At 41.4% G+C, this 18,151-nt stretch overlaps 1 protein-coding gene across 1 annotated transcript in view; it reads right to left on the bottom strand.

Moving 5' to 3' along the window:
* Positions 1-18,151, bottom strand: part of PLCXD2 (phosphatidylinositol specific phospholipase C X domain containing 2) — a 48,566-nt gene that overhangs the window by 1,702 nt on the left and 28,713 nt on the right. Inside the window, exons 2-3 of the mRNA XM_003797686.2 lie at positions 11,952-12,412; positions 5,094-5,335 (exon numbers count right to left, since the gene is read on the bottom strand). Of these exons, the coding sequence (XP_003797734.1) occupies positions 5,094-5,335; positions 11,952-12,412 (703 nt within the window). The remainder of the gene's footprint in view (positions 1-5,093; positions 5,336-11,951; positions 12,413-18,151) is intronic.

Genomic DNA, 18,151 nt, shown 5'->3' with positions numbered 1-18,151 from the left:
TGGTAACTGTGTACATTGATGCACTTTGGGGGTACAGTGTGGTGTTTTCACACACAATCCATGACATTTCCATCAAACTGGTTAACATAGCCTTCATATAACTTTCTTAGTTATTATGTCGAATTATAGAAGTTTTATTTAAGTATCTTGGATACAAGGTTTTGGTCAAATATATTTTAGAAATATTTTGTCCCTGCCTGTGGCTTGTTTATTAATTATGTTAGTAACATGTTTTGATGAGATGGATGCCTTAATTTTGGTGGAGCTTAATTTAACATTTTTTTTCTTTTATGGTTTCTGTGATCTAGTACAGAAACTTTTTACTACTCCCAATTCACAAAGATATGCTCTTATGTTTTCTTCTAAAAACGTTACGGTTTTTGCTTTTATGTTTAGCTCTGAAATCCATCTCAAGCTGATTTTTGTATGTGGTAGAAAATAGAAGGGAAGGTCCACTTTTTCCATATTTTATGTAGTTAGTCTATCATTACGTGCGGCTTCTTAATAACCCTACTTAATCAGTTGTCTTATTTTATGAAAGAAAGGCTTCCAATATGACAGCCAATTGTTTAGTAACATAATGTGATGATTTCTGTGTTACTAGTAAGTGTAAAGTGCTCTCTCCAGAGAGCAGAGAGCAATACAGTGTGCTCGTAGCTTTGTATCATGGTAAAAACAGTTCACTAAATACTCAGTAGGTTGAGACTGCTTTATGGAAAACAGAAACTAGGGCTTGGGAACGGAGATTCTGTAGGAAGGCTACGCTCTAGGCCAAAATTGAAAATAAGTGAAGTTCATTATCTTAACTGATCCTTCCTCTTCTTTTGGTAACATTCTCTCTGGTCCTCATCTTCTCCCTTCTTCTCCTGGGAAGATGCCCTCCTTTCTTTCAGCACACATCCTGACGCCTCAGTCTTCTAGACAACCTTATGGCCTGAGTAGCCCCTTGTCCTTCTCCTCTTTCTTTTTCTCTTACCATGAGAACTATAACTGGTCCTGGGTCCCTTCTCTTACTCAGTGGACTCTGGAAGCCATAAGCTAAAACACATCTCACAAATCAATTTCCATTTTTATATTAATACTTGATTATGACTGAATAGGCCACCCTCCCAGGGGTACTACCATTTTTAACTGAGATTCTTGAAGATATAATAGTGATTTTAACTTATTGAATGTCATTGTCTCAATCTCTCCCACTATAAAATGGGGATAGTAGTAATAATAATGATACCTTATACAGACTTTGGGGGAATTAAATAAAGTAGTACATATGAAGTGTTTAGAACAGTTGCTAGTCCAGTAAATCTATATAAATGTTTGGCACAAGACAAGGAATCCTAAGTAGGGGAGTGTAATGTAAAGATATTTGGGAGCTGGGGTAAGAAATCTCCTTAAAGAGGTCATATCCTTCTGCTTAGGCTGTTTGTATTCTGCAAATACAGACCTCCCTTAAAGATAGCCCAGGACTGCACAGTGGCCCACATGAAGACAGGAGCCTGAAGCCTTCCAGATTTCTTTTTTAAGTGCCTAGTCAGTGTTTAAGTACGACATCCAGGCGCCATCTGCTGGTCATCATGGGGAAATGAGAACTGGTCTCAATTCTGCCAAGTACAGCAGAGTCAACCCTGGAGCCTTACAGAGAAATGGGAAAGGTATGTGCTTGTGGTCTCCAGTGACAAAGAGCTCGGTGTTAGCCTCAGGTGGCATGTGTCAACCTTCCCTGAGGCAAAGATCAGATCACCAGGATTAAGGACAAAGAAAGGGAGATGTAGAACCTGCTGTGAAGAGGAGCCACTTTATTTTCTTAACTCCTGGCACTTACCAGGATGAGAGATCTTTGGGAGAGGCTGAACCAGATACTGTTGACAGGCCCCTGTGATGACAGTTCCCTCAAGCTACAAAGCACTGGGTTAAAAACTTCCCTTTGACCTTGAGGCCCACCTGAGAACAAGGATGGTCTGCTGTATTTCTAGGTTTCTTTATAAATAGAGATAGCCAAGCTATTTTGTGCCAGGCACTGTGGTAGGAATTTTCAAATTAATAAGACTCTACAATCTCATTTGCTCCACTTAACTGGCTCAAAAGAAACCCCAAACCCCCACAGTTCAGAGACTTCAGAAAACTTGTCCAAAGCTACCTTGTTGCTAAGGGATTGCATTAGTTTGCTAGGGTTGCCACTACAAAATGCCACATACTGGGTGGCTGGAATAACAGAAATGTATTCCTAACAGTTCTGGAGGCTGGAAGTCAAGATCAAGGTGTTGGTGGGCTTGGTTTCTCCTAAGGCTTCTCTCATTGGTTTGCAGCCCCCTTCTCCCTGTGTCCTCCCGGGACCTGTTTACATCACTTTGTGTGTTTAATTTCCTTCTCTTTAAAGGATACTAATTAGATTGGATTAGGATCCATCTAATGGCCTCATTTTAACTTAATTACCCCCCCCCCCTTTTTTTGAGACATAGCTTCAAGCTGTTGCCCTGGGTACAGTGCTGTGGCATCACAGCTCACAGCAACCTCCAACTCCTGGGCTCAAGTGAGTCTCCTGCCTCAGCCTCCCAAGTAGCTGGGACCATAGGCACCCACCACAATGCCTGGCTATTTTTTGGTTGCAGCCGTCATTATTGTTTGGCGGGCCCAGGCTGGATTTGAACCCGCCACTTTAGATGTATGTGGCTGGCACCTTAGCTGCTTGAGCCACAGGTGCTGAGCCATTAATTACCCCTTTTAAGGCCCTATCCCCAAATAGTCACATTTGGAGGCACTGAGGGTATGGACTTCAACATATGAAATTGGGAGAAGCATAACTCAGCCCATGAGAGGGGAACCCTGTCAATCTCGGGCCTTCTGGTCTCCTTCCATGTCCCTGTCTGGAGTTTCACAGATGCCACCTTTCAGCCTCAGGCAAAACTTGCTATTATTTGATTTTAGTGGGAGTGTTATGAACCTGAGTCTTGGAGAAAGTGGCACAGGAATTCAGCCAGGTGGCTGTATGTCTTGTGGCTACCGTGGGGGTGATGAACCAAGGTGAATAAGGTCTTAGATGCAAAGTTTTCCTAAGAGTTGGAGAAGTTAAATCTCTGCTGAGAAAACCATCTCTACATGTGTAAGAAAATATACTTTGTCTTTGTCTTCTTGGTTTGAGGTGATAACAGTGCTCAGGACCAGTTGAACCCCCCGCTGCCCCCTAGGGCTTATCAGTTAGGACAGGCCCAGAGAAAATGACAGCTACACTCTGCCCTAAACTTTTGGAACAAACTGGGCCAGAGCTGCATTTCCTCCTCGAGGTGATGGGCAGGTCCAGGAATGCATCTGCACCCCTGTGATATTCTTGTGACTAACTGGGGTGGACATGTTAAAGTTTCTCTCCAAGCTAGAGGACATCTGCTTGCTAACAGTTGGGTAAGGTTCTCCAACATGCCAGGACTCCATGGATTTGGGCTCATGCCACCATCATTACTAGTAAATGAGTAAGATTAAAGTTCTGGGAATATGCAAGCATGAAAAGCTTTGGGACGCTGTGGGCTACCAGATGTGGCCAGTGGAATCCAACCAGATTCAGGCTGTAATACGCAGTATTGAACCCTAAAAAGGGCAGTGGGCCAGTGATCAGAAGTGCAGTGTCTGAGACATTTTGACTCTTACTAGCTCTGTGTATCAGGATCACTTAATGTCACAGAGTCTCATCTTAAGTGGGGATGATATTGGCTCTAGATAATGTGCCCTCTTAGAGGCTGGCTTGATTTAAGAATCAAATGAAATCCTCTTCAAAAGGAGATTTTAGATTCAGAAAACAGTATACAGGTATAACTTATTTTTATTTTTAAATACTCCTCCTGTAATAGTAGAGCTCTGTGCACAGGCATTTTAGAGTGATTTTTAGAGTGTTCACATTGCTTTATAGAAATGTTCATGTTAGTTTTACCTGCTCCACTGTGAGTTCCATGAGGGGAGATAGTATATTATTTATCTTGACTCTTTGCATCTAGCTTCTCCTGAGTTCTCAAGGTTTGTTGAATGAATAAATGACATTAATCTACAAATTTACCAAAATTCTGGGGAAAATGGTATGGATACACAAACACATGTTATATAAAAAAAGAAAGTTTAGAATTCTACATCTTTCACAGAGGTATAATACTAGTTTATAAAATTCTCATCAAGAGGCTTCTGGTTCTGCCCATGGTTGCCATTATCAGGAGCTTTTACCAACAAAGAAAAGTGCAGGCTCCCTTGATATCTGAACTCCTGGTAGGTGAAACTCTCCTGTTATTGAAACCCAGAACCAAATAAACATGCACATATTTTTGGATGACTCTCAGTTTCTGAATTCTGCTCACTACTTGGAGCTCAGGAATCAAACTGATTCTTGTAAACATCTTTTGTTATCCAAATATGTTAGCTTCCTTGGCTTTGATTGCAAGGGATGCTCTGTTATCCAAATGTATTTATAACATTCCCTGTATACATTTACATATACATTTACATGTATACATGAACAAATATGTGTGTGTGTGTATATATGTGCATATATAAACTGTTCTTTTTCTAAACACCTATCATTCATTTGTGTTCAAGATAAAGAACACCATCTAACACAAAATTACTGGAGCTTCTCCCGCCTGATTGCATAGTCGGGCTCAATTCTGTCCTGAGGAAGTATTTGAAGCTATGGCATGGTGGGTAACATTCTAAACTGCTTCTTAAGACTCATGGCCACCAGGGGAGCTTTTCAGGAAAGGCTCGAAGAGCCCTCTATCAATCCCTAGCACCTAGCACAGTGGTCTGTATTTAATGCTTCTTCAGTGAGTGCATACCTGGGCCAACTGCAAAGGTGACCGTGTGTCAGAGAGAGCAGAAATGGCATTAGCTCAAAGTGCTTTGCCTTAGAATGTGCAGTTATTAATAAAGTGTGTAGAGATCCTTTGTTCACACCATCCATCTCAAATGCACATCTTTCTCCAATATGAAGTTTTCTGGTTTTGTTGTTTTTCTAAATTGTCAAACTATGTGGTCTTACTGCTTTTTGTTCAGAATAGAAGGAAGATAAGCTTTTTTAAAACAACATGTTACACGTAGAAGTGGAAGCAATTTCTTACCTATGAACCAGAGTATTCTTGAGGCCACCAACAAGGCCTCGGGCGATAGTCTTCACTCTGGGGGTGAGAATTGCCTGGGAGACGTGGAAGGAGCCATGTGGGGCCCGCTCGCTCAGAGTGGTCTCCAAGAAGAGGATCAGTTTGGGCACACTTGTGGTATTTGCCCAGGGTGCGGGCATCTTCTTTCCTGGCCACAGGAAGGGGTATTGCTTGTAGAAGGGACAGTGATAGAAAATAAGAACCTGAAACATTAAAAACAGAAAAAAATAGGGGTAGGGTTAGGGTTAGGCTCTGCTGTGTGGGTCTCTAGAAGGAATAGTCATGAAAGTTGCCTCTTAACTTTAGTTTTTCACTGATAGTTGAGAAAACGGCAAACAAATATAATCATATGTGGCAATTCGAGAATTACCATTTCTTTTTTTTTTGAGACAGAGCCTCAAGCTGTCCCCCCTGGGTAGAGTGCTATGGCTTCACTGCTCACAGCAACCTCCAACTCCTGGGCTCAAGCGAGTCTCCTGCCTCCACCTCCTAAGTAGCTGGGACCACAGGCGCCCACCACAATGCCCGGCTATTTTTTTGGTTGTAGCCATTATTGTTGTTTGGTGGGTCCGGGCTGGATTTGAACCTGCCACCTTAGGTGTACGTGGCTGGCGCCTTAGCCGCTTGAGCCACAGGCGCCGAGCCAAGAATTACCATTTCTTAAGAAAATAATTAAAGATTTGCTGAGTACTTGCTATATGTCTGATTCGAAGATAATCTTAACTTTTTTTCCTTTTTGTCATCAACACCTTTGAAAGTGTGGTAAAATCATGGACCCCCCATCTCAGAATTATATTTTTAATGAATTCATAAAATTACATAGGCAAGGTTAGAAAGGAAATCAATAATATGGAAATATATAGATTCCTGTTCATCATAATAATGGGTAAATGGATGCACAATAATCCCGTCATTCTCTAGCGAGAAAGATCTTGGTTATTATTTTCTGAAAAAAAAAAATAGAAAACTAATGATGTACGTGTATCAGGGCTGATTTAATCATTTTCCACTGATGATCATTTTGGTGGTTACTTACGTGGGTATGGAATAGGCTGAGAATGTATGCCCCAATCTGTTGTGAGCACTGTGCCATGACCATGAGCTCTATGGCTGTCTCTCTGGGTTGTGACAAAGATTCCTACTGGCTGTTCCCAAACTGATTTAAGCACTCTTCTATGTGGTTATGAGGTCTATGATTGCGTCTATATTCTGTGAGCATGGAGATCAACATATGTATAGAGGATATTCCATATATTAATAAGATGTGCTTAGTATGCACCAAGAAAGCCAACCATGACTGAATGATAAACATGTGATTATATAAAACATTGCATGAGGCTCAAGCCTGGACCAATATTGATGACTGGTCACCATTATTAATAAATCCCAGATAATGAATAATATGTGTTTGAAACTGAGAGGTCCAAAATCAAAGAAAATCTCACCTACTGACTCTGTTGGAAATGATCCTTAGACAGATGTTAAGCATATGTAAAGTTCATAATCTTAGTCTTTATTTTCATGAGTCTTGATTTTATTCTTATAATTGGATGTATTAAAATTACAAAAAGAATCAATAAGCAAATATAAATAAGAGAAAAATAATATGGAAATATAGCTATCAATGTATTAAATAAATTTGTAATAAATTAATGTAGTGCTTCATGATAAATGCACAAATAAAAATATTTTGTTGTGAGTCTAGAAGTTCTGCAATTTTGAGTTAGTGATGAACATAAGTGGTATTTTAAGGTAGCTGTAATAACTGAAATATGATTTGGACATATTTATGAAGATAAAGTAACAGAGCCAGTGGGTCACTGCCTGATCTTACAATCAACAGGCACATTAATTTTCAGTGAAATGGTAGTAAAAATTGTTTAACTGAATGTAATTTTCCCACCCAAATTTACAGACTTCTTAAATTCTACCTATAGGTACAGTACCCCCTGGGGAATCTCTGGGCTTCAAGAACAGAATTCTTGGTTGGTCAGTGAGGTCTAAGAGTTATGTTTCCTGTACTCACTTAGCTGAGAAAAAATGTTGAACTAATTTGCAAGTAAATAGATTTTCAATTCTGCCTACTGACTCTGAATGAAATTGCCCTTCCCAGGAGGGGGAGAGTGCCCCACTTGAGACAGGGGAGACTTTGCAGAGGCACTGGGCCTCCAGCGGGATTGCTCAGGATGGTGGTGATTTTGAAAATAATTAGCAAAGCACATTCACAGCATTAATTAGTTTCTGGGAGGCGGCTTTGGGATGGGGAATTGCTATTTTGATCGTCCCAGTTCAGAGCTCTGTGGGTCTCTGGAAGGAATATTTTCCCCCCTCCTGGGCACCAGGAATCTTTTCCTGGAGGAATGTCTGGTACGTGTTTATGCAATCCTCACATAGCTGGCCACAGAGCGTGACCCTCTGGGCACGGAGAACAGGCGCTCTGAATGTCATCTTGTTTTCAGTGTGTGTTTAGCTTGTGACTAAGGTGCCTGACTAACTGCTCCTGAAGGCCCGGAGCTGCAGAGAGCCAGGCTGGGTGCACTGAACTGGGTAATGGCTGTTCTTGCTGTTTTTAATGGTTTTGAGTAATGTCTGACTGACTGCTAATGATGTCTGTGGTAAACATGTGTGTTAATGAGGTCAATCCCAGGCTCGTCACCGTAAGCAGATTGCCTGGGAGAGCCAGGAGGATTTCCTCCTGGCGGTGTCATTGGCTAGTTGGGAAGGCTGGGGCCTGAGAAGAAAGCCGGTGGGGAGGCAAGGGCTGTGCGGCCCAGTGACAGCACCCATCAAGCCATATCCCAGGCGGCTTGGCCCTGGGCCGTGGGTCAGGGGATGAGAGGACAGGGCTGTTCTTCACTGTGCCTGGGAAGAGGTGCACAAAGAGCAAGTTATCCAAACGGGGTTTTATGTCTTCCCTCGAGAGTCTTCCTGAGCTTTCTGATTCTGAAGGTTACAGAGAATTTCTGCTTATACAGAAGCTGAACTTGCAAAGCAACTCCGTCTATAAGGACCTAGGTGCACGAACTCTTGCCCAGGGCCTGTGTTGTGACCTGCCTCCCCTGCTCGCTCTGCTGTATTTTTCTCTGCAATGCTCTCCCCTCCAACTCAGCAGGCCATGTTCGGTTTTTCACTCAGATTAAAAATCTCATTTCCTTTTAGAACTATTCCTTGATGGACCTCTCCTTATTCTGATCATTCCTTTACTGTGGAACTCTGGAAGACAGAATATTCCAGCTTTCAACTGAGTTATTATAAACCCCTTTTTCTCTTATAGTACAGAATATTTGAGGCAGTTTTATCTTGTAACTGTCTATCAATTGTTTTGTAGGTCCCTAGTAAAGGCATTAAGATCCTAAATACTTCCAAGGTGTAGCTTTAATTTTCTAACTCATTGTACCCTCCAAACTCATAGCCATTAAAGTACAAATAAATACATATCTGTGAGCTATGATGTAGTTGCATATTATGTGAATGAAATTTGACTGAATGGTAGTGCATATCTTGCTATTAAACTAGTAATAAAATGCCCAGGGGGGTTCCGTGCCAGGCTGCTCATTACATAATGAATATTTAAAGGACCCTGACCCAGCAGGGGGAGATGACTGGAGTCTGAGATCTCTTTGTTTAGCTTTTAAGAGATGTGGCAGGGAAAACATGAGGAAGAAGTGGGGATAGAATGATTTTAGGATTTCAATCGATGACATTTTTTATTTCTGATATGTTATCACAGCCTTTCTTTTATAACTGTAGGAACATTGGGAGCTGGATGACAGAATTACAAATCTATGATAGATCATTACCCAGATGCTATAAATTCACTATCCACACTATTTATTATTCTGGAATATACCTTTTACTCATGCAGATGTCTTAACAGTTTAGTATGTAATATGCCAACCCATCTAGAATACTATCTGTGTACCAAGTTATAAAATTATATCTGTACTCAAATTTAACCTTACCTGAATCCCCAAACTCAAAAGCCCTCTTCTACATCTCCATCCATTTCTCCCATTTTGTTCTCCAAGAGCCTTTGATAATAGGGGCTCATTAATAAAAAGAAAGTGTTTCATTGGCCTAACTATGACACCAACTGTATAAATCATGAAGATGTGTAAACAGCACTCAGAGAATATCAGAAGCTGTAGGAACTTTGGGGAGCCATGAACCTTGTGATTTAAACCTGGTTCACTAAGGAGGATTTTAAGTTATGGCCAGTTTTCTCTTGGGCAAACTGCTTAATTCCTCCATGCCTCAGTTTCCTCATCTATAAAATGGGGATACTAACAAGATAACTATCTCCTAGAGTTGTTGAGAGGATGAAATGGGTTGTTAAGACATGTACCTTGCACATTATAAAGTTTTAAATGTTAGTAGCAGCTGTTGTAATTATCTAATGTTGTAGAAGAGAAACTGCCCTGGGAAAAAAGTCTTTCCAAATCAGACCTGAACAGATATGAACTTAGGTTTAGCGGGGAGAGGCGTGATAAATATTTGGCAAAATATTACTTAAAAAATTTTAGTGAAAGAAATGGCTTAGGTATATTCTAACAGACACTGAGAGTTAACTCAGAGAGAGTCACTTTTAGGGGTGTGCAGGACAACCTGGTACTCCCAGTTACTCTGACTGAGCCTGGGAGTTATCGAGTCCTCACTTTCACACCCCTAACAATAATCCTGTTAGCTCCACCTTCTGACAAATTCAAAATCTAATCACTTGCCACTAACTGCTGGGTTCCTTACTTCTGGTCAGTCCCCTGGTCGTGGTCTCCCAGCGCACAACAGGAAGGATTAAGACCTAAGTCAAGGAAGACTTCCAACTTGGGTCTTCCCCAAGAGCACCAGAAGCTCTGGTGCTTTTTACTCCTTCTGTATTCTTTTCTGTCGAATAAATCCTGTCTTACCACTGGCAAAAAAAAGATCTAAGTCAGGCCATAGCCCCTGTGCTCACAATTCTCTGCACTCAAGTGAAAGCCAGTGTCCTCACTGGCCTTCAGCCCTCACACTACCACCTGTCATCTCTCTGGCCGCCTCTTGCTGCTGTATCCTCACCTTTCTCCAGCCCATCGGCCCTCAAGGATGGCAGGGGCATTCCTGCTTTACAGCTTTTTGCACTGGCTACTTCTTCCACACCTGAAGATCCACATGATCTTTAAATGTCGCCTTTTCAATGAGGGCTTCTCTAATCAATCTAGGTACAATTTCAGCCAACTCTCCAACCCATAGAGCCCGCTGCCCTCTAACCACACTTGAGTTTTTCTTTTTCCACAGCTTTATCACTTTCTAGCATTACATCACTCATGTGTATTTTTATATGCATGCGTGTACATACACACACATCATGATTATCTGTGCTTTGTTGCCTCCCATCTGAATAAAAGCCCCATTAGGAGGAGGGTATCTTTTTTTGTTTTATTTACTGATTTACCTCTAGTCCTTAGAAAGCTGCTTGGCAAAAACTTGGAATTTAATAAATATTTTCTTTTTTTTTTTTTTAAGATAGAGTCTTACTTTGTCACCCTTGGTAAAGTGCTGTGGTGTCACAGCTGACAGCAACCTCAAACTCTTGGGCTCAAGCAATTCTCTTGCCTCAGCCTCCCACATAGCTGGGACTATAGACGCCTGCTACAATGCCCGGTTGTTTTTAGAGACGGGGTCTTGCTCTTCCTCAGGCTTGTCTTGAACCTCTGAGCTCAGGCAATCCACCTGTTTCAGCCTTGGAGAGTGCTAGGATTACAGGTGTAAGCCACCATGCCTGGCCGTAAATATTTTCAAGTAATTAATCCTTAACTGATTTTTAATCAAAAGCTCCTTCTTGTGTTTAAAAATATCTGCCTCTGAGATGTGTTGGTTAATGCATCTACTGAACGAGTCAGCAACTTTACTACTTAAACGTGTGTGTTTGTTTTCCCCAAGAGAGTGTAAATTGGAGGTTTCCCTTTCCTATCTTCATTGGGGATCAGAATAGAATCCATCCGAGGCCCATATTCCTTTTCCTGAGTATGTTCTTTGTGGGCCTAGGTTTGGAGGCTCTTCTCAACTTAAGCAGCCCAGGGAAAGCTATCCCAGGCGACAGCCCTTTTAACAAGCTCTTCTTTCCTTCACTCTTTCTCCCTCTATGAGCCAAATTCTACAAAGAAGGCCTTTTAAAATATTAACTCTCTTGAGATGAATCACTTCTTATGCCTCTGTCAGCTAATGCTTTTCCTTGATCAGTCAATACCTTTGCAAGATAGAACAGACTATCCCTGGGGGTAAGGAAGAGGGGGAAAATGGACCTTACGGGAGATAGAATGGTAATGACCAACTGGCCCAATTTCACAACTTTGAGGGGGGGCTGGTTTAGGCCAGGCCATTCAAAGTTTATTTAGATGTCAAGCAAGTTGCTGAACAAGCTTTCAGGGGTATCCAACCTTTTTTCTTTTCTGCAGTGTATTGGGAAAATAAGAGTTGTCTTGGTCCACATATTAAATATATAAACACTAAAGAAAGCTGATTAGCAAAAGAAAAGGTCTGTGAATATCTTTTCTCTAAATCCAACACCACAGATAAGCAAAACAGTCCTCAAATAATCTGTGGGCATCCAGGCCACAGGATGGACACTCCTGCTTTAAATATTTGGCAAGTGTTAATGCCAGCCCTTGAAGCTATTCTAGAGCCCAGGAACGAGTTAGTGTATGTTTAGCGTTCCAAATGATCTGCACTGCCCAGCGTAAGAGCCCCGGGTTGGCCTATTTTATAGCTGGTGATACAGGAGTGGCCGAAGGAATTACGTGTCGCCCCTAGCAGCCCTCAGAAGCTCATCTCTCCTGCTCCTACCTGGCACTTCTTCTCCCACAGGTTTCGCAGCGTCATACTCTCCACACTGCAGGCTGGACACAGCTTGCTTCCAAAGGCCTCCTGGATCCGCAGAATCAGGCATTTGTGATGGGCCTCATCCATGGCATAGAAGTGGTTAAAATCCAGGAAGATAATCTCTCGCGGGTGCTGTGTGAGGAATGAGTCAATCTCTGTCAGCCCATCCCAGACCTTAATGCCAAAAAGCCCATGGATGAAGTAGATCTCCTGATCCACATTCCCTGGTTTGGAAGACACACGAAGGTCGAAATAGCGGATTCCAGCTTCCAGTTGTTCCCGGAATGTCAGGTTCTGAGTCACAGACCATTTCTTCATGAGCTTCTTTACCAAAGAGATCCTGGCCAGGCGTTTGATAGCTGGGGTTTGGTCAGGCCCCACTGGGGACTTTTCGTCTACCCAGTAGCTGAAGGAATCATGGGAGCCTATACAAAGGAATAAAGGTAAGGACAGCAGGTGAAGCAAGCGTTGGGAAAAATAAGAATTCATAAGAAAAAAATAAACAACTAAATACATGCAAAAAATGGTAAATGAATTGTAAATTGCAAAAGTTTTTAAGCTTGCTAGGAATGAAACACAAATAAAAGTCCTATAGTCTTATTAGCAGCTTGTTAAGCCTGGGGTAATACTATAGTTGTTATATATTGTCAGCATAAGGTAAATTAATAAAGAATCTTTTAGAAAGCTATTCAAGGGCGGTGCCTGTGGCTCAGTGGGTAGGGCGCCAGCCCCATATACTGAGGGTGGCGGGGTTGAACCTGGCCCTGGCCAAACTGCAACAAAAATAGCCAGGTGTGGTAGGCGCCTGTAGTCCCAGCTACTTGGGAGGCTGAAGCAAGAGAATCGCCTAAGCCCAAGAGCTGGAGGTTGCTGTGAGCTGTGACAGCACAGCACAGCACTCTATTGAGGGCGACAAAGTGAGACTCTATCTCTAAAAAAAAAAAGAGCTATTTAAAATAGGAGCTTTAAAATACTCATTAGCATTTGCTCTAATAATTTTACTTTAGGAAAGCTACTCAGAGGAAATAAATTTTAGTGGTTAGAAAAACAAAGACGTGGAAAAATATTCATAATAGAGACAAACTGGTGGCTGTTCCGACGTCCTGGTAGAAGACTGTGTAACTGTGGCGTGTCTACTTAGTCAGGGTGCAGTAGAAACAGGGCTGTGAAAACACTGTGCCTATTTTAATAACGTGGGAATTGGCATGTAAAGTTTAGGAAAGGCAGAACTTAAAAACTTGCCTCTTTTTTATGCTTTTAAAATATAAACAGTAAGTACAAATTAAAAAGTACTATAGTAAAAATCTGATTCAGGTAGAACAACTTCTTAACAGAGTACATAAACATTTTGATGAGCTCAACTCAGGGTGGTTAAGATGTCCCATTGCTTAAATTTATAACTTCATAAGCCAAAACTGACACTAAATGGTTCAAATGCATACTCTGCTCTTCTGCCTTAACAAACAAGCTGGTAGGACGAACTGTTCTGTAAATGTCTGTTCTGTCCATTTGGTTTATAGTGTAGGTTAATTCTGATGTTTCTTTATTGATTTTCTGTCTAGATGATCTGTCCTGTGCTGACAGAGGGTACTGAAGTCCCAGCTATTACTGTGTTGGAGTCTATTGTTCTCTTCACCTCGAATATTATTTATCTTCCATATGAGGGGGCTCCAGGGTTGGATGCATATATATTTATAATTGTTATATCCTCTTATTGAGATGAAGACTTTATCATTATATAATGACTGTCTTTGTCTCTTTTTGTTTTGTACTTTAAAGTCCGTTTTGTCTGCTATAAGTATAGCTACTTCTGCACACTTCTGGTTTCCATCTGCATAAAATAATTTTGTGTGTCTTTATAGGTAAAGTGAGTCTCTTGTAGGCAGCAAATAGATATATCTTTTTTTCCTCCATTCAGTCAGCCTATAACTTTTAATTGGGGAATTCAAACCTTTACATTAACGGACGTTATTGATAGGTAAGGACTCACTCCTATTATTTTGTTGATTGTTTTCTAACTGTTTTGTATATCCCTTGTTCCTTTTTTCCTCTTTTATTATTTGCCTTTGCCAGAAGAAATATGGGGGGAAATGCTTCAGGACATGGGTCTAGGCAAAGATTTCATGGCTATGACTTCAAAAGCACAGGTGACACAAACAAAAACAGACAAATGGGCGTATATTAAACTGAAGCCTTCTCCACAAAGGAAGCAATCAACACAGTGAAGAGACAATTAGAAGAATGAGAGAAAATATTTACAAATCATTCACCCAACAGGGCACTAATGTCCACAATTTACAAGGAACTCAAATTAGTCAACAGCATTAAAAAGAAATCCAATTAAAAAGTGGGCAAAGGAACTGAATATATACTTTTCAAAAGTAGACATACAAATGGCCCAGAAACATATGAAAAAATATCCAATATCACCAGTTGTCATGGAAATGCAAATCAAAACCACAATAAGATCTTATCTATGCCCCCAGTTAGAGTTGACTATTATCAAAAGGATAAAAAATAACAAATGCTTGTGAAGATGTGAAGAAAAGGGAATTATGAAACAAGGGTTAGTGGTAATGCAAATTAAGATAGCCATAGCTCAGTGGTTAGGGTGCTGGCCACATGCTCTGGGGCAGGTGGATTTGAACCTGGCCCAGGCCTTCTAAACAAAAAAATAGCTGGGCGTTGTGGTGGGCGCCTGTAGTTGCAGCTACTAGGGAGGCTGAGGCAAGAGAATCACTTGTGCCCAAGAGTTTGAGATTGCTATGAGACCACGGTGTGCGGGGGGTGACATAGTGAGACTCTGTCTCAAAAAAAAAAAACAAAAAACAAAAGATAGCCATTAAGGAAAATAGCCAGGAAGTATCTCAAAAAACCTAAAAATAACAGTTACCTTATAATCGTATAATTGCACTACTGGGTATTTCACCAAAGGAAAGAAAGTCAGTGTGTCAGAGGGCTGTCTGCCCTTTCATGTTATGGCAGGACTAATTTACAGCAGCTAAAATATGGCATCAGTTTAAATGTCTGTCAACAGAGGAATTGATTTAAAAAACTATGATATATACACATACACACATAATGGAATCCTATTTAGCTGTAAAAAAGAATAAAATCTTGTCATTTAAAGGGAACATAGATAAGCCTGGAGGATATTATATTAAGGAAAATAAGTTAGGCACAGGAAGCTAAATACTGCTAGTTATCATTCATATGTGGAAGCTAAAATTTGTTTTGAGCCTGGGGAGGGGATGGTTAACTTATAAAATTACAGCTAGACAGGAGAAATGAGTTGTGGGGCTCTGCAGCACTGCAGGGTGAAGGTAGCTAAGTACGATTTATTTGTATATTTTCAAAGAGCTAAGAGAGAATTTTGAAAGTTAACACAAAGAAAAGATAAATGTTTGATGTGACAGCTATGTTAATTACCTGATTTGATCGCTATCAAATGTATCAAAATATCACTCTGTATCCCGTAAATATGCACGATTATTATGTGTCCACTACAAATAAAAGGTGGAGAGGAAAGGTTAGGTATTCTCCTGGACATCCTGTTATGAAGGTCGTCCTGTTACGAAGAACGGATAACCATGATAGGCACGTTGCCAAACACACTGAGGAAATGCTTCAGTGGTAACTATTTTTAGGTGAAAATCTTTAGCAAGTATCTTTCATTTCGTCATTGGATTCTATCCAGCGTCAGTCATCACTATATTTATTATCCACTAACTCATGCAGTAGACTAGTCTGCTTAGTGCTGTGCCTGCCTCTGAGGCTGCAGTCTGCAAGCAAAATCTGTAAGGAAGATGCCTTTGTTCTGACCCTACTAATTTTGTTCTTCCCTCTCCCCCCTTGTAGCAGTCAGAATTCTTGTATTCACACTAGTTTATTGTCACCAGTTTTCCATTTTACTAAATTTTAGAGCAGGCATTTCCTACGCCATGCAGAATTTTACAAAACTCTTCTGTTTTATGTGGTATTATTTCCATTTTCTTGAAAATCATTCTGTGATGGATTTTGCTATTTTATCTTCTCAGAAATAAAGTGAGAAAAAGAAAAAAGTGACAAATAATGCTTTATTTTTATGTAGCAGCGGGAGCATTGAAGATATCTTGTAAGTATTAGGAAAAAGCCTATTTATTAATCCTTCGCCAAATTGAATTTTGCAAGTGAGAATATTAGCAGCATATTTCAGGTTAAAAAAAAAAATGCCATTTCTCAGGGAAATGTGGAGCGAGTCCCGCTGGACGCTCCCCATTGGTTATCTCTGCTAATGAGATTCACCGCATCCTTGCCTGATGCTCTGCTTCCTTTGGCTGTACAGGAAAAACCAAATTTTTATACCTCCTCACTGAGAGATTTATTGTGAATACATTCTGTATGGATGGTGAACAGCCAGTTTCTTTTTTTTTTTAATTGTATTAACAGCCCAGCTGTTCAGGATCGAGTGGGTAATACAGTGCAAGGCACATACTGAACTTAATTCTTCCCTGGGCATCAGGGAATAGCTGTTATCCAAGCATGGAAGAGAGATAAATCCCCTCCGGCGTTCTCTTATTGGTGCTGAGCCCATTTCATCTCCAGAGGGAGATGTGCTAACAACCTCCAACACTTTTCTCCATGTCTGAGGACTATGCAGAAATGTGACAGCGATGGGACCCCGGGGACCATTCTGAATACACAGAGACATTCACGGAACGCAGCTCATCCCACAGAAAAGGGAGAAAGTGCGCACTCCCCGAGGACCTGGAGCTTTTCTTTACCTCTTTTGTCCCTTTTCATTTTCCTGACCCCACCTTGTCCTTCTATCCTGTGCCCCGCACCTTCTTTACCTCCTCTTCCCGGCTCCACCTCCTTGTCCCCCTGCACTTTCATGGGACAGGACGGAGCAATGGAGCAGATTGCTGACCGTTTCATAGCCACTGCCAGCGACTGCCCTCTGTAGGCCTATACCAGTCAAATCCAGCCATCACTCCCTCATTAACCACTATCAATATTTTTGCCTTTCTACTTAAAGCTTTTGCCTCATATAGAGTGGGTGAAATAACATTCAAGTTCTTAAGTGCATTTAATTATTTCTTTCTGGAAAAACAGGCTAAAAATGTCCACTCTTCTCCTGCATATCCAATATTTATACCATGCAATTTGCAAATGGTACTTACAAAAAGAAAATCCTAATATTCTACAATCCAAATTCCTTATCAGACTTTCCTCTCTTGTTCTCCACAACTCACAGCGTTATTTTATTCTCTACAAACAGCAATTCTTCCCTTCTGGTCTCAGATGTATGAGTAACATTCAAGCACTTCCCCAGATGCGGAGAAAACAGCTCCTTACCTCTAGTCTTTCTTTGCCTTATCAGGGGTCCTCAAACTACGGCTCGTGGGCCACATGCGGTCCGCCTAGGACGTTTATCCGGCCTGCCGCCGCTGCCTGTCCTGCTTAGCTGCTGACTCGTCCCGGGACCCACGGCCCTCCAACGGTCTGAGGGACAGCGAACTGGGCCCCCTGTTTAAAAAGTTTGAGGACCCCTGCAGGAGGACAACTGCCTGGAAATTGGCAGGGATAGCAGTTCAGTACATTCGGGTCAGAATACAGTTTGGAACAGAACCCTGCTCTGATTTCTGCCACTGAAAGCCTCTTTGCTGTTATTACCTGGCTTTCGTTAGTCACGCACCCATCTCTAGGCCTCCTTTATCGCAATCTAAAGTGGATTTAAGTGCCAGATTTTTGTCTTAAAACAAAACGAAGCCCTGTTCCTCACATCGTATCCTACAGGCTATTGTCTTCTTTCCTCCTTGCTGTCAAATTCTTGAAAATGTGGGCCAGTCCTGCTGCCTGTGTCTGCTGTGTGTGACCTGCTCACTCTTTACCATCCCAGGTCACCTCCTACCCTTCTGTCCTACTCTTGATTCTGACACCAACCTTCTATGCTAATGACTTTACTCTTGGTGTCTCTGCGGGCTCACCAAGTCGGCTTTCTCCTGGAATCCTGCATTCCCTGTGCTTAGTGGATACTTCTGCATACTTCTAGGTGTTCCCATCCCTCCTCTACCACTCTCCTTCCTTCTTCGTTTCTCCTTTTTTTTGAGATGCGTCTTCCTTTGTCACTATTGGTAGAGTCCCACGGTGTCATAGCTCACTGCAACCTCCAACTCTTGGGA

This window comes from Otolemur garnettii, unplaced genomic scaffold (assembly GCF_000181295.1).
Source record: "Otolemur garnettii isolate 467f Iridium unplaced genomic scaffold, OtoGar3 scaffold00122, whole genome shotgun sequence".
Taxonomy (NCBI): Eukaryota; Metazoa; Chordata; class Mammalia; order Primates; family Galagidae; genus Otolemur; species Otolemur garnettii.
This window is presented reverse-complemented; position numbering and strand designations above follow the sequence as displayed.